This window comes from Piliocolobus tephrosceles, chromosome 6 (assembly GCF_002776525.5).
Source record: "Piliocolobus tephrosceles isolate RC106 chromosome 6, ASM277652v3, whole genome shotgun sequence".
In the NCBI taxonomy this organism is placed as follows: Eukaryota; Metazoa; Chordata; class Mammalia; order Primates; family Cercopithecidae; genus Piliocolobus; species Piliocolobus tephrosceles.
In genome coordinates this window covers 83,238,990-83,263,299 of record NC_045439.1, presented here as the reverse complement: position 1 = coordinate 83,263,299, position 24,310 = coordinate 83,238,990, and the positions used below count along the sequence as shown (strand labels likewise).

Here is a 24,310-nt window from a genome sequence, read left to right as displayed (position 1 = left end):
GGGTGGAAAGGAAGAGGAATGTAATGAAAATGCTATTTTAGTAAAAGTCATCACTAACTACTCTTGCTTCATCAAGGAGAAGCCCTGGAGCTCCGCAACTCACACCACATAAGGGTGTGGCAAATATTCATTTAAGATTACTTTAATAAATTAAGTCTACCTTAATCTCTAGAACTTATACTGACTGAATCTTATGAAAAAAGGGCAGTCCTAGTTATATTTAAATACTTCCACCTCAATAGCTGTATCTATCCTCTCCCTAAGTCATCCCAGAAAAGGAGAGACTACCAGGACTTTAGTCTGCTTCGGAGATTATTTAATGACCTAAAATTAGGGAATATGCATCTCTGTGATCTTATTTTCTGGACTAAAAATTGGTACAGATACCAAGAGCCAGGGTGAGCATGACAAGGCTGCCGTGACCAAGAGGCAACCAACTGGCTGCAGACACACAGGCACTTACCTAGCAATCCCTTCCTTGGTGTAGAACACAGAGTAGGTAAGGTTGTCTCCATGAGGATCTGATGCAGGTGTCCGCCATGTCAATTTGATGAAGCGGGTAGAGACCAGGGAGGCCACGACATCCCGAGGAGCTGAAGGCAATGGTCCCGTTGTGGCTGGTGCTAGATGGTCAGTAGTGGCACTGGTCAGTGAAGTGGGAGGTAATGTTGGGATGGCAACATCTTGTCATGTGCAAACATTGGGGAATATGAAGGGCAAACCACGACGGTTTTAAAAAAGAGAACAGAAAAAACAAAAAACAAAAAAGAAATAAACAAAACCACGATGGGAAATAAAATAAAATGAATGAACATAAAAAAGGCCATTAAACTGAAGGCTAACATGCAGGCCAGGGTAACTACTGAAAACTAATGGGCACTATTCAAAACACATCACTGGAGGGCAAGCAGACTTTCTGGCCACTATAATGGTTATGGGCAAGGGACAAGGAGGGTGACAGCTGAGAATAAAACATCTCACAGAGGGCACAGCAGTGCCCATGTAATTTTCTTAATCCTGAAAGCAGCATGCAACATCTATCAAATTTTGCATAAAAGTCTCACAAATGACTTCACTATTTTCTTCTACTTTAACATATGGAATAGTATGGATGACCCTAGCTGCACTCAGAGGCCCATGGCTATCGTGACTTCACTGCAGAGCTCCTTTGCAGGAGAACTGAGGGCCACATCTTCAACTTTAGTCTAATATTAAACCCTGCACTTCTGTATTTGGTAATCCTGTGGGGGAAGGTTGATAAACTTCTTCATTATACTTTGCTGTTTTGTCAGTTCATTTAGCTATGACAGTATAAAATCCTGAACCAAAAATTCCAAAGCCAAAAACATGCAAGTCAGGTAGCTAATCTGTTTGTTAGACTCTTCACTGCGATGTATACGGAAATGGCTTGCAGACCTCAGGGACTGGATCGGAGAAAGGAAGCAGTGGCAAGCCAAAGCTGCTAGTCAAAAGCCACTTTTATATAGAGGTAGCCATGGGTAACTTCATGACTTCAAGGCAGCCCATTCTACTCATGGACAGTACTGATTGTAGAAATGTATTCCTAATATTGAACCTAAAATCTCTTTCACTTCGAAGTCAGAGAGTACAAGTTTAATCTCACAGTTTTTAACTGAAAGAGTTCATCAGAATCATGTTCAAACCGTAAAAGGGAAATTAGTAGGAGAGACATAGAGAGGAAAACATGAAAACAGTGAACCTAGTTTTGAATGAAGTGGTGGAGCAACAACCTCCTGGAAATGTTTGCGAACTGCGAGAGTGTAATGTGATGCAGTCTAAATAAATATGCCACATGAAACAAATTATCTATCTCAGGGAATTGGCAAAGAAGGACCAACCTAAAATCTCTAGATAGGTGGAGAGGGAGAAGAGTAATCCAATAGCTACCACTTATTGAATACCTTATATATGGCGCTCTGGCTGTCTACACAGGTCATTCAATCCTTACAGCAGCTCTATAAAATAGGTACAATCATTATCTCTAACTTATATATAGAGACTGACACTGCTAAATCACTTGCCCTAGGTCACAGAGAGTGAGTGGTGGAGTGGTATTAATAAAATCAACTTCAGTTTTCAGTTTAAAGGACCTCTGGATATAGCCAAGCGGAGTCTGAAAACTTGACTTCCAGTTCTTGTGCAAATCACACAAGAGAGGCTCGTTCTCTCTCCCTTTTTTCTCCTCCCTTGGTAGTGCTTTTAAGAGTGCACATTGCCATAACAATGTTAAGATTATGCAGTTTCAGCCCCGACGTTAAGTACATGCTTCACTAAATCAAGTGTCAATACTACAAAACATTAACTCTGAATGGATGCTGAGGCCTTGTAGTACTGTACACATCAACAGATGCACTGCCTTAGAGGAAATAAATACCTCTCATTCACAGCTTTCGGAGTTTTTCTTTATATATTTTGTCAGTTTACTCACACAATAACCCTATGAGGTAGGCTGGAAATGATAGGATTAGATGCTGAGATAAAGGTTAGGAAGGAGTCAAAGACTTCCAAGTTACTAGCTTAGAAGACTGCGGAGCTGGAGGTGTCATTACTAGAGAAAGGAAACGTTAAGAGACAACAGATTGAGGGGGAGATGATGAATAATTTGGTTTTGAATATGCTTTAACAATTCAACACCTATGAAATGAGATGCAAATGAAAACATGGATCTCTGATTATTGTAAAATTAAGTCATTAAAAACCCTTATTGGGAAATGATTCAAAAAGTAGCCTGAACAGTCTTGCTTTGCTGCCTCATTTGTGTGTCCATCTAGAAACACACTAAGCTGCCTCCAATTCTGACCCAACTCATCAAACTTAATTCTTCTCAACTATCTACTGGCTAGAGGAGAGAGAGTTTGCTGGGTGAGAGGCAGCAGAGCATACAGAAAAGAGCCCAGGATTTCAAGTACAAAGACCTATGTTCAAAACTTGACTCTTCCAATATGCGAGGTTGGGCAAGTCACTCTGATGTCAGTTTCCTTATCTGTAAATTAGGAATAATAATGCTCCCTACCTAAACCCCAAGCTGATATGACCCAGACAAATAGCACACAAGAAAAGTGCACGTGGAAGCTCTGCATACATGTTATTTACTATGACTAGCCTGAATGAGTAACAACATAAGGATTTCAGTAGGAAAGCAGCTGGGGAGGGAATGCAAGCAGGGAGGATGAGGGGATGGGAGTAATGAGTGATATAATAGAATCACTTAGATAGGGAAAACTCAATTACCCTACTGAACTTCCATAGCACAGATCTATAACTCTTTAATGGCATCCAGCACATCCTATTTCCATTTTTCATGTTTACATTGTATTACTTCCACTAATCTATAAGCTCCTTAAGGACAAAATACGTATCAGCTTCATCTTGGAATCACTGAACATGCCTCTGTATACTTTAGATAAACAAGTATATATTTATCGAATTAATAAATGGAAGGAAATTCAGGGAGAAATGAGTACAATGAAGACAATGTTTCTAGAATCTCATTACAAAAGGCAATATTTTAATCTCTGGTTGATACAAAGTGTATATAAATAACATTTATATAATGATATACCATTTGTAAAGCAAATATGTTTTATTAGTTATACAGGAAATAAAAGTATAAATAATGCCTGATCATTATAAATCATTCCTAATTAACCATGGGAAAAATCCATGCCCACTGTGGTACCAGTGTTCTACATCAACTTTCCCCAGGTTGATTCTATTGCTGCTGTTCCATATCCTAGCTGAGCAGGTAAGAGAAAGCAACTTATGTGATCACAGAGAATCAAACAGGCAGTTAAGTTACACCAGCATCAATGGCAAGATGATGCAGATTGGGACTTTAGACTCCTGGCATGATGGTTTGAGACTGACAAATCCTCTTCCCCCAAAGCAACTATAAAGCGGAAAAAAACTGTCAAAAACTGGAAACTGACCAAAGACATATAACAAGCTGAGAAGCATCTGCTCATGAAAATTACCACACTTCACATACAAACAAGTGTCTGAACCATTCCCCCACAGCTCTGTTAGAGTGATTGTTCAACCAGGCTACAACAGGCCCTACAAACCAGTGGCTTTGCTGTTGTTGCCAGAGGAACTCATTTGATATGGAGTGTTGTCAATTAGAGGAGCAATCCTGGTGGCAAGTGAATAGGAAGGGCCAGTGTTCTGCTAGCCTGAGGTTGTACCTTATTGAGGTAAGCAATGGATGGTAGACTAGCCATTGAACAAGGTACTCCATGAGGTGAGAAAGTGGTGAGAAGGCTTGATAACCTCTGCACACATCCTAGGTTGACTGAAGGTCATGTGTATGTGCTCTAGGGACTGCAGCAGGCCCGAGCCACTCACATATCCCTGGCAGATGAAACCTGTGTGTGTGTGTTCACAAGACAACTGAGAGAGCCTGGTAGAAAGCAAACGCTGGGAAAAGTAAAAAATAATCCAGATTTTGAAAGCACTCACCAAACCACACAAAGACCCATCAGCTCAAAGTGGTAGGCTTTTTGGCTTGAGGTATTTGAGCATAACTTCTGACCAATCTTTGGTTCAACACTAATCTATGCAGGGTAAAATCTAAACAGAGACATTTAGAAAACACAAATGAAAAGATAATCAAAACTAAACACTAAACAGAAACATCTGTGGTTGCATACTCTGGGAGAGGCAGAAATCACAGATTTAGTACAGGCAAGTTATTAAACAAAAGAAACAAGAACAACTGCTAGGGGGTGGGAGAAAGAGTCAGAATCCACGGTTGCTATAAATTATTATCCAAAATATCCAAGATTCAACAAAAATGAAGAAACATGCAAAGAAATAAAGTGTGACTCATACTCAGGGGGTAAAAAAGGCAGTCATTACAAAATGTCTTTCTTGGAATGTCCTCAGATACTGGATTTAACAAAGACTTCAAAGTGGCTATTTAAATATATTCTAAGAACTAAAGAAACTGTCAGGAACCAAGCAGGATCTGAGAGTCTACCTTATTGATAAGCTAACAAGTTAGCTTATTACTGTTTCACGAGTGCTGGCATATGATACAAGTGCTGCATCAGAGACAAAGAACTTTATTAGTCACGGCAGTGGAAACAGCTAGAGTTTCTCGTTTGTGTTTTGTCAGTTTCCCACGCCCCCAAAGTCCCATGAAGGCAATGTGGAGGGGCCGGAATGGATGCCTGCATATGCAGGGTTTAGCTCTATCACCCAGGCTGGAGTGCAGTGGCACGATCATGGCTCACTGCAGCCTCCACCTCCCAGGCTCAAGCAATCCTCCCACCTCAGCCTCCTCTGCAGCTAGGACCACAGGCATGCGCATTCACGCCTGGCTAATTTTTTGTACTTTTAGTAGAGATGGGGTTTTGCCATGTTGCCCAGGTTGGTCTTAAACTCCTGAGCTCATGCGATCCACCCGCTTTGGCCTCCCAAAGTGCTGGGATTACAGGCAGGAGCCACCACACCTGACCTGTTTACTACTTTTATAGCAAGAGGAAGTAGGCCCCAGACAAACAGCAGGCTTACTGTGGATATCTAATTTAATTCTCTTGTGGTCAGAGAACACACTCTATATGATTTTGGTCTTTTAAAATGTATTAAGACTTGTTTTGTGTCCTAGCATGTGGTCTATCCTGGAGGTTGTTCCCTGTGTGCCTGAAAAGAAATCTGTATCTGCAGTTTCTTATAAAGAAGATTATGAAGATTCATAATGTCAGTTTGGTCAAGTTGGTTGACAGAGTTACTTAAATATTCTATATCCTTTCTAACTTTGTCTAATTGTTTTAGCAGTTTTTGACAGTAGAATATTGAAATCTGCAACTATTATTGAATGATGTTATTTCTTCTTTGAATATAACAATTATAAATACATACACATCTAACAAAAAAGCCCCAAGATATGAAATCAAATGACAGAATTAAGAAAAATCTGAGAAAACCCCAAATATTTGAAAATTAAACATGCTCTTAAACAATCCTAGGGTCAAAGAAGAAATCATAAGAAAAATTTAAAAATATTTTTTTAACAGGCCAGGCATAGTGGCTCATGCCTGTATAAACCCAGCACTTTGGGAGGCTGAAGTGGTGGATCACTTGAGCCCAGAAATTTAAGACCAGCCTGGGCAACATACTGAGACCCTAAATCTCTACAAAAGATACAAAAAATTATCCAGGCATGGTGGTGTGCACCTGTAGTCCCAGCTACTTGGGAGGCTGGGACAGGAGGATCACTTGAACCCAGGAGGTCGAGGCTGCCGTGGGTCATAATTGTGTCACTGCACTCCAGCCTGGGTGATCGTGAGACTCTGCCTCAAAAACACAACTTTTTTTTAACACTATAAAAATAAAAACACAACGTATTAAAAATTACAGGATGCAGCTAAAGTGGTACTTTAAGGGAAATGTAGTGCTTTACCTACATCAGAAAGAAGAGAGGTCTCAAATGAATTACTTAAGCTTCTATCTCAGGTAGAAGACTAGGAAACTAAGAGAAGACACAAGTTACTCAAATCAAGAATAAAAGAAGGGACAATAGTACAATACTACCAATCCTACAGATGCTAAAAAAGCTTTAAGGGAATATTTTGGGGAAAAAAATTGCCAACAAATCAGACATCTTAAGAGGAAGAAGACAAATTCTTAGAAGAACATAAACTGCCAAATCTATCAAGAAGAAACATGAAGTCTGAACAGACCTATAATAGAGAAATTGAATTAGTAAGTAAAAATCTTCCTACACAAAGAAAATTCTAAGCCCAAATGGCTTTACTGCTGGATGTTATCAAATATTTGAAAATAATACTAATCTTTCACAAACTTTTTCAAGAAATAGAGAAAGAGAAACATTTCCCAATTCATTCCTGTGAGTTCAGTATTACTCCATTATCAAAGCCCGACAAAGAAAAGAAAGAAACATGACACATGAAAAGAAAGCAACAGACAGTATCCCTTATGATCACAGGATAAACCTCCTTACCAAAATGTTAGCAAGTCACATTTGGTAACACATTAAAAAATTTACATGCCATGACCAAGTAGAATTTATCACAGGAATTCAAGACAGTTTAACGTTCCAAAATCAATTCAACTCATCACATTAAGAGAAAAAAGAAAAACCACTAGTCATCTCACTAGACATAGAAAAAGCATTTGACAAAATGAAACACCCATTAATGATAAAAACTCTCAACAAACTAGGAAAAGTAAAATTCCTCAACCTGAAAAGCCTACAGTGAGCACTGTATGTAATGGTGAAAGATTAAATGCTTTTTCCCTAAGATTAGAAACAAGACAAGGATATTAGTTTCTCACTCCTTAGTACTAGAAGTCCTAGCCAGTGCAAAAAGGCAAGGAAAAGAAAAAGGAATACTGATGGGAAAGGAAGAAGTAACACTATTTCATTTGTGAATGACATAATTATCTATGCAGAAAACCCTCATGAGTTTACTGGAAAAAAAAAAAAAAAACAACTAAAACTAATAAATAAGGCTAGCAAGGTCAGAAGATACGAAAACCAACTGTATTTCTATATTTTAGGAACAATCCCAAAATGAAATTAAGAAATCAATTCACAAATTCCACTCATAATAGCATCAGAAAGAACTAAAATACTTAGAAATAAATTTAACAAAAATATCTAGTAATAAATTTTAAGATACTCAAGAATAAACTTAAAAGAAGTGTAAGATTTGTACAGGGAAAAAACTACAACACATCGCAGAGAGAAATTAAAGAAGATCTAAGTAAATAGATATTCCATGCTCATGAACTGAACAACTCCAAGTTGTTAATAAGGCAACTATTAACATGCTAGAAGAAATGCAAAAGACCTAGAATAGCCAAAACAATTATGAAAAAGAATGAAAAAATGTTGGAGTATTTACATTACCTAACTTCAAAATCTACTGTAAAGCTACAGTAATCAAGACATATGAATAGGCACATTGATCAATGAGACAATTTAGAGTCCAGAAATAAACCCTTATATTTGTGGTCAATTGATTTTTGGCCAAGGTGTCAAGAAATTTCAATGTGAGAAGAATAGTCTTTTCAACAACTGGTGCTGAGACAACAGTATATCCACATGCAAAGTAATGAACTCACACCATATATAAAAATTAACAAAATATCTCATAGTCTTAATCTAAGAACTAAACTTCTAGAAGACTTCATGTCTTGAGTGAGCAAGGAATTTTTAGATGCTACACCAAATGCACAAGACATAAAAGAAAGTACGCCCTGATAAATGAGATTCTATTAAAAACAAATACTTCTGCACTAAAAACAAAACAAAACAAAAAACAAAAACAACAACAAAAAACAACCCACAACTAAGTAAATGAAAAGCAACAGACTGGCAGACAGTATTTCCAAATCATATATCTAAAAAAAACTTATACCTCAAATATATAATGAACTCTTACAACTCAATAAGAACACAACCAAAGTTTAAAAAAAAAAAAAAAAAAAGGCAAAAGCTTTGAATAGTCATTTCATCAAAGAAAACATAGAATAAGCACATGAAAATGACATTATTAGTCATTAGGGAAATGTAAATTGAGAGTGCAATGAGATAACTACTCTGGTGGCAGAAGGGAAAGCAACCAGCCTGACTCTAAGAAACAAAGGTTTTTACTACATGTGGCCTAGAGATCTGTATTTTTCATGTTTGCTTTGGGCCCTTGATGACTGATTGGCATTTAAAAAAGTCTTTGAGAATTTCTGGACACTTTAATTTTATGAAGACTTTAGATAGACTGATTTTAAGCTCAGGCGTTTTGAGCAACAGAAATGTCCTAGGACTGTGTAACTATTGCTGTTTTACACTAGGAAAAAAAAGTATGTTTAATAGTTTCAACTATCCAGTCTTTCTTTCAACAGCTTTACTGAAGTATGATTTACATAACATAAAGTTCATCCATTATAAGTATACCAAACAGCCTCCAGAATAAGTCTAAACATCTCAGCATAGTGTTCAAAGTCCTCCAGACTGGTCTCATCCTCGCTTTCCAGGCTTATTTCCTAAACAGGATGTGCTCTCAATTTGCTTGGTTACTGAACAAGAAGGAACTTTATAGCTTGTATACCTTTGTTCATACTGCTACTATGTTTAGAACGGTATGTAAACACCATGTAAATCTGAATCAAGCCAAAGGCAGCTGGGAAATCTATTTGAGAAAAGGTATTACATTTTCAAATGTGAACACTGCTGTCGACTCTGACCTGCTGCTCTAATGCTTGGCAGCAGCTTCACACTGACCCGGTCACTGAAACTTAAGGGCCTGCACAAGGCTGTAGGTAGCAGAAACTGAATTGTTCCGTGGAAGTTCCTAAAGAATGATGATGTTTCTCCTGATCTGGCTTTTTTGTTTGTTCGTTTTTGAGATGGAGTCTGTTGCCCAGGCTGGAGTGCAGTGGTGTGATCTTGGCTCACGGCAGCCTCTGCCTCCCAGGTTCAAGCAATTCTCCTGCATCAGCCTCCTGAGTAGCTGGGATTATAGGCATGCACCACCATGCCTGGCTAATTTTTGTATTTTTAGCAGAGATGGGGTTTCACCATGTTGGTCAGGCTGGTCTCGAACTCCTGACCTCAAGTGATGTGCCCGACTTGGCCTCCCAAAGTGCTGGGTTTACAGGTATGAGCCACGGAGCCCGGCCAGACCTGGCTTTATATTGAGTAAGTCATCAGAACTACTCCTAATATTTCTGAGAATTAACTTTCAAAATCTAGCTACGTGGTGGTTGATGGCTCCAGTTTTAATACACTAGATTTGTGACTGATAAAGTGTCACTTAGTAACAGTTTACAATCGTTAGTTTAACCAATACATGTACTTGAAAGTTTCTGAAGGTGGAGATCATTAAATTCTGTACTAGGCATGTTGCACCCTTGGTTAAGCAGATCCCCAATTATCCTAATTTGACGCCCACTCACACCAACTACAGCTGTGAGTTGGTACATTTACATTTTCTTTTTGGAATCCAAATTTTGTTCATTTTTCATAACATTTCTTTGAAAATAGATTAGTTTTGAAATTTCTTTAAAAATTTCTAAACTCATTTGAAAGGTAAATTATCATGGAAAACATTCTTTCTCTCTGGCCCTTCATTAGGAATCTACTAAATTGTTATTTCCCAGGAATGTTCATTCTAACATTATTCAGAATTCATTATTCAGAACGGAGTCAGATTTACATGGTGCTTATTACTCCAAACATAGTAACAGTGTGAACAAAAGTACAGTTCCACAGAATATTACTTTTGGGAAATGTTAACACATATACTGTAAAATAAAAAAGAGAACAACAATCAAATTTGGGAGATTGTAGAGATTTGCCACGCATATTAGTACATTAAAGACTCCTAGCACCTGTTATTTGTTAACCTAGCATTTCTCATTCTTATTTGATCATGAAATTCCTATTTCCTCAAACAGTAATCCAGTCTGAGGATCCATTCCCGAATTAAATGCTTCCTGAGGTACTGTCTAGCAGAGAGCATTCTTTGGATCATCATGGCAGATGGGAGGCAGGAATAGATTGCAGCTCCGACTTGGATGGACAGAGCAGTGTGTGGAGGCTTGCATTGTGACTTTAAGCTCCAGACCGACTGCAAGAACAAACCAGCAATCCCTAGAGGACCCACAGGAAGTGGATTTCTGAAGGCAGTGGATTGCTCATGCAGGACCTGGAAGACACCCCAAACACTGTGAGTGCCCCAAGTGCCCCAGCTTAGGAAGTGGGAAAGGGAGATTCTCCTCTCCTGAACACACATCCTCACTGGAGAAACTGAAGGTTGTTTGAGGGAGAAGTTTCCGACCTTACCTGGAGTTGAGTCTATTTAGAGAGCCAAGCAAAATACAGGGGTAGAGGAAGCAGCGAGAAAGGCGCTGGGAGCTCACTAGGTCCCCAAGCAGGCCATTCCTGCCTGGCACCACAAGGATCCTTTGGGAGGGCAATCAGAGGAGTGCGGGGGGAAAATACCACAGGGAGAAGGAAATCTCCAACTGAACTTTGTAACAATTTGAAGCCAGGGAGAAACCTCTCGGCCAGAGCTCTGGAAACGGTGCGAATCAGGTGTGCGGACTCCACAGGCTGGGGAAGAATCAAGCCCTTTTCTTTCACAGCTGGGAGTCAGGCAGCCTGGGGCAAGTTCTCCAGCCTGGCTCACCCACCGCCTGCAAACAGACTTGGGGCTGTTAGGCAGGGCACGGTGGGAGTGAGACTGGCCCTTTGGTTTGCATGGGAGCTGGGTGAAGTCTGTGACCGGCTTTCCACCACTTCCCTGACAACCTGCATGGCTCAGCAGAGGCAGCCATAATCCTCCTAGGTACACAACTCCATTAACCTGGTAAACTCACCCCCATCCCCCACAGCAGCCACAGGGAGACCCGCCCAAGAAGAGTCTGAGCTTGGACACCGTCTAGCTCCGTCCCTTCCTGATGGTCCTTCCCTACTCACTCTGGTAGCTGAAGACAAAGGGCATATAATCTTGGAAGTTCTAGGACCCCACCCACCTCTGGTTCCTCTCTACACTACCACAGCTGATGCTCTCTGGAAAGTACAACCTCCCAGCAGGAGGCCAACCAGCACAAAAATAGACCATTAAACCACCAAAGCTAAGAGCCCTCACAGAGTCCACTTCACCCCCCCCCGCCACCTCCACTGGAACAGATGGTGGTATCTGCGGCTAAGAAACCCACAGACGATTCACATCACAGGACTCTGTGCAGATAACTCCCATACCAGCCTGGAGCTGGGTAGACTTGCTGGGTGGCCAGACCCAGAAGAAAGACAACAATCACTGCAGTTTGGCTCACAGGAGCCACATCCATAGGAAAAGGGGGAGAATACTACATCAAGGGAACAACCTGTGGGACAAAAGAACCTGAACCACAACCTTCAGCCCTAGATGTTCCCTCTGACAGAGCCTACCCAAATGAGTTGGAACCAGAAAACCAACTCTGGTAATATGACAAAACAAGGCTCTGTAACACCCCCCCCAAAATCACACTAGTTCACCAGCAATGGATCCAAACCAAGAAGAAATCCCTGATTTACCTGAAAAAGAATGCAGGAGGTTAATAAAGCTAATCAGGGATGAACCAGAGAAAGGCGAAGCTCAATGCAAGGAAATCCAAAAAATGATACAAGAAGTGAAGGGAGAAATATTCAAGGAAATAGACAGCAAAAGAAAAAACAATAAAAAATTCTGGAAACATTGGATACACTTATAGAAATGCAAAATGCTCTGGAAAGTCTCAGCAACAGAAACAAGCAGAAGAAAGAAATTCAGAGCTCAAAGACAAGGTCTTCCAATTAACCCAATCCAAAAAAAGACAAAGAAAAAAGAATATGAAAATATGAACAAAGACTCCAAGAAGTCTGGATTATGTTAAATGACCAAACCTAAGAATAACTCGTGTTCCTGAGGAAGAACAGAAATCTAAAAGTTTGGAAAATATATCTGGGGAATGATCAAGGGAAACTCCTTCGGCCTTACTAGAGACCTAGACATCCAAATACAAGAAGCACAAAGAACACCTGGGAAATTCATCACAAAAAGATCATCACCTAAGCACGCCATCATCAGGTTACCTAAAGTTAAGACTAAGGAAGGAATCTTAAGAGCTGTGAGACAGAAGCACTAGGTAACCTACAAAGGAAAACCTATCAGATTAACAGAAGATTTCTCAGCAGAAACCCTACAAGCTAGAAGGGATTGGGGTCCTATCTTCAGCCTCCTCAAACACAACAATTATCAGCCAAGAATTTTGTATCCAGTGAAACTAAGCCTCATATATAAAGGAAAGATACAGTCTTTTCCAGACAAGCAAATGCTGAGAGAACTCACCACTACCAAGCCACCTCTACAAGACTGCTAAAAGGATCTCTAAATCTTGAATCAAATCCTGGAAACACATCAAAACAGAACCTCTTTAAAGCATAAATCACACAGGATCTCTAAAACAAAAATACAAGTTAAAAAGCAAAAACAAAAAACAAAAAAACCAAGGTACACAGGCAACAAATAGCACGATGCATGTAATGCTACCTCACATCTCAATACAAATACTGAATGTAAATGGCCTAAATGCTCCACTTAAAAGATACAGAACTGCAGAATGGATAAGAACTCACCAACCAACCATCTGCTGCCTTCAGGAGACTCACCTAACACATCAGAACTCATATGAACTTAAAGTAAAGGGGTGGGAAAAGGCATTTCAGGCAAATGGACACCAAAAGCGAGCAGGGGTAGCTATTCTTATATCAGAAAAAACAAACTTTAAAGCAACAGCAGTTAAAAGAAACAGAGGGACATTATATAATGGTAAAAGGCCTTGTCCTACAGGAAAACATCACAATCCTAAACATACATGCACCTAACACTGGAGCTCCTAAATTTATAAAACAATTACTAATAGACCTAAGAAATGAGATAGACAGCAACACAATAATAGTGGGGGACTTCGATACTCCACTGACAGCACTAGATGGGGCATCAAGACAGAAAGTCAACGAAGAAACAATATATTTAAACTATACCTAGGAACAAATGGACTTAACAGATATATACAGAACGTTTCATCCAACAAGCGCAGAATACACATCCTATTCAACAGGGCATGGAACTTTCTCCAAGACAGACTATATGATAGGCCATAAAGTGAGCCTCAATAAATCTAAGAAAACTGAAATTATATCAAGCGCTCTCTCAGACCACAGTGGAATAAAACTGGAAATCAATTTCAAAAGGAACTTCAAAGCCATGCAAATACATGGAAATTAAATAACCTGCTCCTAAAAAGAGCAGGTTCAAAACCTGCTTTCTTTCAAAAATGAAATCAAGATGGAAATTTTAAAATTCTTCAAACTGAACAACAATAATGACACAATCTAACAGGACCTCTGGGATACAGCAAAAGGGGTGCTAAAAGGAAAGTTCATAGCCCTAAACACCTACATCAAAGAGACTGAAAGAGCACAAACTGACATTTTAAGGTCACACCTCAAGGAACTAGAGGAACAAGAACAAACCAAACCCAAACCCAGTGGAAGCAAGGAAATTACCAAGATCAGAGCAGAACTAAATGAAACTGAAACAAACAAACAAAAAAATACAAAAGATAAATTAAACAAAATTTATTTTGGTTTACATCAAAGAATCATTTATTTGTGGTTCTTTGGAAAGATAAATAAAACCGATAGACCATTAGCAGGATTAACCAAGAAAAGAGAGAAAATCCAAATAATCTCATTAAGAAATGAAACAGGAGATATTAAAACTGACATCACTGAAATACAAAAGATCATTCAAGACTACTATGAACACCTTTATGCACATAAACTAGAAAACCTAGAAGGGAGGGATAAATTCCTGGAAAAATATAACCCTCCTAGCTTTCACCAGGAATTAGATACCCTGAACAGACCAGTAACAAGCAGCGAGACTGAAATGGTAATTTAAAAATTACTGACAACAAAAAGTCCAGGACAAGACAGATTCACAGCAGAATTCTATCAGACATTCAAAGAAGAATTGGTACCAATCCTTTTGACACTATTCCACAATATAGAGAAAGAGGAAACCCTCCCTAATTCATTCTATGAAACCAACATCACCCTAATCCCAAAGCCAGGAAAGGACATAACCAAAAAAGAAAACTACGGACTAATATCCTTGACAAGCATAGATGCTAAAATCCTTAACAAAATACTAGCTAACCAAATCCAACAATATATCAAAAAGATAATCCACCATGATCAAGTGTGTCTCATACTAGAGATGCAGAGATGGTTTAACATACGCAAGTCAACTAAATGTGATAAGCCACATAAACAGATTTAAAAACAAAAATTATGTGATCATCTCAGACAGATGCAGAGAAAGCATTCGACAAAATCCAGTATCCCTTTATGATTAAAACTCTCAGCAGCAAATCAGCATACAAGGGACATACTTCAATGTAATAAAAGCCATTTGTGACAAACCCATAGCCAATATAATACTGAATGGGGAAAAGCTGAAAGCATTCCCTCTGAGAACAGGAACACGACAAGAATGCCCACTCTCACCACTTCTCTTCAACATAGTACTGGAAGTTCTAGCCAGAGAAATCAGACAAGAGAAAGACATAAAGGGCATCCAAATAGGTAAAGAGGAAGTCAAACTGTCACTGTTTGCTGACGATATGATTGTTAACCTTGAAAACCCTGAAGACTTCTCTAGAAAGCTCCTAGAATTGATAAAAGAATTCAGTAACGTTTCTGGATGCAAGATTTTTTTTTTTTTGAGATGGAGTCTTGCTCTGTCGCCCAGGCTGGAATGCAGTGGCGTGATCTCGGCTCACTGCAAGCTCCACCTCCCGGGTTCATGCCATTCTCCTGCCTCAGTCTCCTGAGTAGCTGGCACTGTAAGCGCCCACCACCACGCCCAGCTAATTTTTTTAATTTTTTATTTTTTAGTAGAGACAGGGTTTCACCATGTTAGCCAGGATGGTCTCAATCTCCTGACCTTGTGATCCACCCACCTTGGTCTCCCAAAGTGCTGGGATTGCAGGTGTGAGCCACCGCGCCCAGCCACGGATACAAGATTAATGTACACACATCAATAGCTCTTCTATACATCAACAGCAACCAAGCGGAGAATCAAATCAAGAACTCAACCCCTTTTACAATAGCTGCAAAAAAACTCAAAATACTTTGGAATTTACCTAACCAAGGAAGTGAAAGACCTCTACAAGGAAAACTGCAAAACACTGCTGAAATAAATCACAGACAACACAAACAAATGGAAAAACAGCCCATGCTCATGGATGGGTAGAATCAATATTGTGAAAATGAGCATACTGCCAAAAGCAATCTACAAATTCAGTGCAATCCTCATCAAAATACCACCATCATTCTTCACAGAATTAGAAAAAACACTTCTAAAATTCGTATGAAACAAACAAGCCCACATGGCCAAAGCAAGACTAAGCAAAAAGAACAAATCTGGAGACATCACACTACCTGATTTCAAACTATACTGTAAGGCCATAGTCACCAAAACAGCATGGTACTGGTATAAAAATAGGCACACAGACCAATGGAACAGAATAGAGAACCTGGAAACAAACCCAAATACTTACAGCCAACTGATCTTTGACAAAGCAAACAAAAACATAAAGTGGGGAAAAGACACTCTTTTCAACAAATGGTGCTGGGATAACTGGCTAGCCACATGTAGAAGAATGAAACTGGATCCTCATCTCTTACCTTATGTGAAAATCAACTCAAGATGGATTAAGGACTTAAATCTATGACCTGAAACTATAAAAATTCTAGAAGATAACATTGGAAAAACCCTCCTAGACATTGGCTTAGGCAAGGATTTCATGACTAAGAACCCAAATGCAAATGCAATAAAAACAAAAATAAATAGTTGGAACTTAATTAAACTAAAGAGCTTTTGCACAGCAAAAGTAACAGTCAGCAGACTAAACAAACAACCCACAGAGTGGGAGAAAAGCTTCACAATCTATACATCTGACAAAGGATTAATATCCAGAATCTACAATGAACGCAAATAAATCTGTAAGAAAACAAAAACAATCCCATCAAAAACTGGGCTAAGGATATGAATAGACAATTCTCAAATGAAGACACACAAATGGCCAACAAACATACAAAAAAATGCTCAACGTCACTAATGATCAGGGAAATGCAAATCAAAACCACAATGCACTACCACTTTACTCCTGCAAGAATGGCCATAATCAAAAAATCAAAAAGCAGTAGATGTTGTGATGGATGCGGTGAACAGGGAACATTTCTATACTGCAGGTGGGAATGTAAACTAGTACAACCACTATGGAAAACAGTATAGAGATTCCTTGAAGAATTAAAAGTAGAACTACCATTTGATCCAGCAATCCCACTGCTGGGTATCTACCAGAGGAAAATAAGTCATTATAAGAAAAAGATACTTGACATGCACGTTTATAGCAGCACAATTTGCAACTGTAAAATTGTGGAACCAACCCAAATGCCCATCACTCAGTGAGTGGATACAGAAACTATGGTATATTTATACTGTGGAATACTACTCAGCTATAGAAAAGAATGCATTAACAGCATTTGCAGTGACATGGATGAGACTGGAGACTATTATTCTAAGTGAAGTAACTCAGGAATGGAAAACAAACATCAAATGTTCTCACCGATATGTGGGAGCTAAGCTATGAGGACGCAAAGGCATAAGAATGATATGGACATTGGGGACTTGGGGAGAATGGTGAGAAGGGGGCGAGGGACAAAAGACTACAAATAGGTATTGTGCATTGTATACTGCTCAGGTGATGGATGAACCAAAATCTCACAGATCACCACTAAAGAACTTATGTAACCAAATACCACCTGTACCCAAATAACTTATGGAAAAATGAAAATAAATAAATGCTACAGAGAAATCCAAGAAATGACCAATGCAGGAATGCCATTCAAATTCAACCAAAAAAAAAAAAGAGCCCATGCCTGAAAACCTCCAGCGGTTGTTCAACTACTGCTGTAGGTAGTCTATTTCATCTTTTCATTGAAAAATCAAAATGCAATATGCTTGTTATAAAAATAATACATAGGGTACAGAAGTATACAAAGTTTAAGAAGTATACAAAGATTACGGTTTCCCTTTTCATCACCTCCAAAACACTGCTATTAATAGTTTGGTGCACATTCTTTCAAGTATTTTTCATTTCAATGATACACTTATATATATATATAAATATGGGAATGAAATGATACCAAACATGTTGTTTTATAAACTGCTATATGATGTAATGTCTTTAGGAGGTTCCCTTATCAGTACATAAAGACAAACCTCATTATTACTAATTGCTGAATAGTATTCCACAATATAGATATACCACAACTTATTTAATCATTCCCTTATTGTTCCTTTCTTTTGGGCTGTTTCCATTACTTTTTTTGCTACTATAAGCAGTGCTTCTATAAACTTTCCTATACATGTTATCTTTGGGTCCATATGTAAATATTCTATAAGACAAATTGCTAGAAGTGAAAATGCTGAGTCAAAAGTTTGTATTTGAATGCTTGAGAAATGATGCCAAATACTGTCTTCTGAAAGACTTTTAGCTTCGGTTTTAGGATGGAAGGTCAAATACATTTCTGGGTCCACCACTTCATAAATACTCCCAAACAACAAACAGGATAAGAAACAGGACCACAAACTCCATTTCTGATAAAACTGAGAGATATTTTGGGTTGTAATCCTAATCCATAATATATGAAAGAAGAAGGTAGATAGAAGCAAAGCAAATTATTTCATGGGGAAGAGTCAATCTAAGTACCTCCAAAGGGACAGACAGGTGAGACTCAAGCCAACTGACCTTCAGGAATCAGCGGCACTTCAGGAGGAAAGGATGATATGGGGGATGGAGGAATTATTTGAAAGCTCCTGTAAGAGGAGCTTCAAATCTCCAAATCCCTCACCCTTGGCAATAGGAGATTTTCACTCAGGAGAAACTAAATCAGAGAGGCTCTGGGCTCAGAGATGACTGCAGGGAGAAGACGACTGGCAAAAACCACCTTAACCACATGATCAGTGTTAACATTACCAAATAACGGGACATGCTGATACCACGTACCCCTGATATGAATGTACTGAAAAGGGTACATCACTTCTGTGGTATTCCTCCAAAAAAAAAAAAAAAAAATTCCATAACCTCAATGTAATCACAAAAAAGTATCAGACAAATCCATACTGAGAACACTGTACAAAATACCTGACCAATACTTTTCAAAAGTGTCAAGGGTATGGCAGACAGGGAAAGACTGAAGAACTATTGCAAACTGAAGGAGACTAAATGCAACGTTGAGACCCCAAAGACTCATGGGGAACCCAATACAGCTTTCTTGAGCTGCTTCTCTGCATATTTCTCTTCTCCCCAGTAGCCTGCTGCACAAATTCCGCTTACTTTTACTTTCTTTTTCTTTTTTGAGATGGAGTCTGGCTCTGTCGCCAGGCTGGAGTGCAGTGGTGTGATCTTGGCTCACTGCAGCCTCTGACTCCCTGGTTCAAGCGATTCTCCTGCCTCAACCTCCCGAGTAGCTGGGAATACAGGCATGCACCACCACGCCTGGCTAATTTTTGTATTTTTAGTAGAGACGGGGTTTCACCATGTTGGCCAGGATGGTCTTGATCTCTTGACCTTGTTATCCGCCGGCCTCAGCCTCCCAAAGTGCTGGGATTACAGGCGTGAGCCACCGTGTCCGGCCCCACCTACTTTTCTAGACCTAAACTCTGATCTCAGTCTCACTGAGACTCCTGGGCTGTCTGCTCCCCTCTGCCTGTTCATAAATGGGGCATCCTATGCTACAGAAAAGTGGCTCCAAGCAGAAAGCTGGGAGGGCAATTATGGGGCTCATTCCATTTGTTTTCCTGAGTCACAGGGATCATGGTTCTGCACGTTTTCAAATGTCTACAAACATGTATTTCATATATTTTGTCTAATTTTCTAGCTGTTTACAGCAAGAGGGCTAGTCCAGTACTAGTTACTCTGTCATGGCCAGAAGTAAGGTCCAAGTGCTTTCAAGATATTACAATAATTATCAGACAACCTCTTTCAAAGAAGTACCACTGTACTTTTAAAAAATACTGTATTTAAAGTATTTCTAAGCTCTGGTCATGGTAAAAAATGTTTATGTATTTTTATGTTAATTACATTCATTTTAAATATTCGTTTAGAAACTAATATTACTATACATTCAATAAATATTTCTTCAATGACTAAATAAAAACTAACAGAACACTTACAAACAAAAATGTTAATTTTGGGGATATGGAGAACCTTAAAACATGAGCTTATATAGTGCATAAATAAATCCTCTGGGGCTGACTTTCTAAACAGAACTTACTTAGTTTACATGAAAATAAAGACTTGACTATACAAAACTAGACAGCTGTAATTCCTCTGAAACAATCTAAGAGCCAGTAAAAGTAATACTCTTATTAACCAAAAACACCAGAATGTTTGTGAGTATATAATATAAATGCATGTTATGCTACATATTCAAGGCTACACCTAACAAGCTATTAAACCTCCAAATAAATCCTAAATTATTTTGCTCTAATTTGTAGAAGTTCCACCCAAGTTATTTGCTTTTTCAAATAAAAGTTTATGCATTCAACACTCAGTTTCACAAGATAAGCCTTCAAGCTTTCTTATCAGTAGCTTTGAATTCATATAAAGTTCTTAATTTCCAATTTGACAATTTAGCTGCCTCTGGTTAGGGCCAATGAAGTCCTTGACGATTGGTGCCAATGAGGCCCAACTTGCCTTCTGGATTCTTGAACAAAAGGAAAATTGTTCTATGGCTACAGGAAACACTTCTAATCACAGCCAGGCTCCTGGAAGTAAATGTAGAAATGACTAGGCTAAAGGGTATCACCACTTCAAGATCAAAAATAACAAAAAGAGCTGTCCTCTTGGTAAGTGGGCACCATATTCTTGTAAAACCTCAGTTCACAATTTCTCAACTTTTCAGTAGTCTTTTTGTCTCCACCTCTTGTCTTGTCTTATACTTTAACTCTGATTTGCAAACACCAACAGAAAGACTTATTGAAAGCACATGGCACTTCAGATAGCATCTATACGGCAATGTCATCACAATACCAGTAGGCCAGACATAGGCTACTTTTTTTTTTTTTTTTTTTAGACAGAGTTTCACTCTTGTGGCCCAGGCTGGAGTGCAATGGCACGATCTCAGCTCCCCGCAACCTTGGCCTCCTGGGTTCATGCGATTCTCTTGCCCCAACCTCCCAAGTAGCTGGGAGGTGCCTGCCACCCACACCTGGCTAATTTTTGTATTTTTTTTTTTTAGTAGTGATGGGGTTTCACCATGTTGGCCAGGCTGGTCTTGAATTCCTGACCTCCGAAGATCCACCTGCCTTGGCCTCCCAAAGTGTGGAATTACAGGTATGAGCAACTGCGCCTGGCCAAGCTACTTTTATAATTGCCACTGGACAGTCAATCAAAATTGCTAATGGGTTTCTACCATTTTGAAATTATAAAAATGTATGTATTGAATATTCAAGTATCTCAGTATTCATCCTCAAAAATTTTCTACTGAGTCGTACTCCATGATTCTGACAGAGTTCATTTTCCCCATTGCAAAGAGCTCAAAGAAAGCAATCAGAAAACTTTGAGAAGCACAGAAAAATAACAAGAGTCCAGTAAAACAACTGTTCCTTCAGATTAAAGACATTCAGATGAAGCATTTACACTCAATGGGGAAACAACAATAACACCAGGATATTAATCATAGCACTTCATTAAAAATAAAAACACTAACAAAATGTGAGAAGAGCTGCGTATTATTTGCTCCTGAGAGTAATCTGTCATCTAAAGGAGCCACTGAAAAATACGTGGCAGATACAATGAGTTCAGGCTGTAACACAGGTTGTTCCCAATGGTGTCTCTCAACAGACTGGTCATATTTCATGAAGCTCATAAGTGAGAAGTATAAGAAAAGACATATTCTTCCCTTCCCAAACTAATACAATTCATCACTTTTTCCAAATTTAAAATATAATGATAATGAATAAAAGAAAACTAAAGCAGAGGAACACTACTACACATTGGTGATGATTCAGAATTAGCATCCACTTATCCAGTCACAATCTAGTTTATAAACATCTGCTCTCAGGAGACTCAGAGAAAGAACTACATCCCCACTCCCTATGCCCTATCCCATTATGCTTCACAACTGCTCTCATGGGAGTTAGCATGAAAATCTAAAGGTTTTGTGTTTTTGTTTTTATTTTATTTTTGAGACAGGGTTTCACTCTTTCACCCAGGCTGGAGCGCAGTGGTGCGATGACAGCTCACTGCAGCCTTGACCTCCTGGGCTTGGGTGATCCTCCCACCTCAGCCTCCTGAGTAGCTGGGACTACAGGTGCATGCCACAATGTCCAACTAGTTTTTGTGTTTTTTGTATAGACGGCATTTCACCATGTTGCCTAGGTTGGTCTCGAACTCCTGGGCTCAAGTGATCTAGCTGCCTCCACCTCCCAAAGTGTTGGGATTACAGGCGTGAGTCACCACACCCAGCTAATCTTAAGATTTTTATAGATTCTATAAGTTCAAAGTATAGGTAAGAAATAAGCTTTAGAAAACAGGAAGACTTTAGTTTAAAATACGGAACAGTTTTTAAAAAAAATAAAAGTTCTACTAAACAGTAGAATGGGATGTCTTGTAAGAAAGAATACCCTATCACTAGAAAATGGTAAGGATTACTGTAAAGATAGTCACTGTACAGGTAAAATTTGTAATTCCAAAATTCTTTCTGAAACAGAACAAAATGGTCTTGCTAATAAATCTCAGGGACTCCATGTCTGACATGTCACTTATTTGAAATGGCACAAACTTCTTTGCTACGTACTATTTAAAAGAAAGATACCGTATGATCAACTGCTTTGTGAAATTCTGACATGAATTTTAAGACTTGACAGATATGCTATTTTCCTTCAAGGTTTATGTGACAAAAGCAATGATTTATTTGATGCCTACTTTTAATTTGGGAATCACCTTCCATATTATAATCCATATTATTTAACTTCTAGAAGGAAAAATCAAAATGTTTAGTTAGTATGCAAATGGCTCCCAAATATCCTGAATCTCCTTGAAATTTTCATACATATTCAGATATCTTTATTGATGTAAGTATAATGAGAAGCCTCTATCTAATTAGTTCTAAAACTATTTGCCATTTCCTGGATATTCATAAATATTAATCCCAAAGGCAGGTTTAAAACAAATATGCTCAAGATCCCTTAATCATATTTAAATAAAATTCATGCAAATATTTATAATGAGCCAAAAAGGATGCATTTATAAATTAAAGTCAGAAGTTAAACTAAATAAATATAATTACTTAATAATATTTATTAAAATGGTACATGCTGGGGAATGCTGGGAATTGTAAAAATAACTGACACAAAGGACACTGAGAAAAGACACAAATCCTTTTCCTAGTTATCTCATTGTGAAGTAGGGATGAAACTATGTGTCAAATGACTGTATTATATACAAAGTAGAAAGTGCTAGACAAGAGGTCAAATAAATGTAAAATTAAATTAAAAGTTAAGAGTTTTCTTTCTGCTGGAATATTGCCCAGAGCACTGCTGCTGAGGTGGCATTTAAAACTGGGCCTTGAATGATACACAGGATTTGGCCTGGTAGAAGAGAGGCATCTTATGAGCAAATCAACTTGAGGGATGAAGTTTAAGGTGAGTGAGGAACTGAGGTTAATTGAGTTTGCTGGGATAAATCTGGGTTCATATCCCAGCTCCAACAGATATATTAGCTGTGTGGTGCTGTGTAGATTATTTAATGTTTTTAAGTTTCCATTTTCTTAAACATATATACAAATAGTAACAACATTTACTTTACTGTGTTGATGTAATGATTAAAATATATTTAAAGGATTTATCATGTTTCCTGGCATAAAGTAAATGCTCAATTAATATCAACTTACCACTATTAATAGTAACACATCTATTCATTAACTGAAAGTGAATGTGATTGGATCAAGCTGGATTGAGCCATACTTGTCTACCTTCCTTTCCAACCAAAATCTCTTAAAATTACAGAAACTACTACTTGTATAACAAGAGATGTCACTGGGTGTGGTGGTATGCACCTGTAGTCCCACCTACTCAGGAAGCTGAGATCGGGGGATCGTTGCTTGAGCACAGAATTCAAAGCTGCAGTGAGCTATGATCACTTCACTACACTCCAGCCTGGGCAACAAAGTGAAACCCTGTCTCTTTAAAAACACACATACACACACACACACACAGGCATGCATGCAAACACATACACACACACACAAAAAAAAAAAGAAAAAAGAAAATGCCATTCTTAAAATTAAAAAGTTGAAGAATTCTTAAACGATAGGAAGTGGTTTGGTGAAAACAAAAGAATAGAGAAAATCTACAGCCAAATTTGGCAGAGGAAAAAACAGTTTTCAGATAAGCAGATAAACAAGACCAGAGATATTCCATAGAGTAAAGGACACGGGAAAACACATGAGTAATTAAAACAAAAACAAAAACAAAAAGAAAACTACCTTTGGATAGTCTGAGCCAGAGACGTTTCTTCTTCTGCTCCTATTGAGCCACATGTTACCCTAGTTTTATTCTTGGGACAAAACCTTAAACCTCCTTCCCCAAAAACAGTGCTTATGACAAACTTTTATGAATAAACTTGTGATAGGTCAACAACCTATCAACAACCTAAA

The 24,310-nt window shown here is 38.5% G+C and overlaps 1 protein-coding gene across 4 annotated transcripts in view; it reads right to left on the bottom strand.

Moving 5' to 3' along the window:
- NEO1 (neogenin 1) overlaps positions 1-24,310 on the bottom strand; it is a 249,870-nt gene that overhangs the window by 68,741 nt on the left and 156,819 nt on the right. For 3 of the 4 annotated variants that reach the window (XM_023193105.2, XM_023193108.1, XM_023193107.1), the window contains exon 8: positions 464-623. In XM_023193105.2, coding sequence (XP_023048873.1) covers positions 464-623 — 160 coding nt within the window. Of the gene's footprint in view, positions 1-463; positions 684-24,310 lie in introns of all 4 variants that reach the window. The other variant, XM_023193106.1, reaches the window with a different exon arrangement.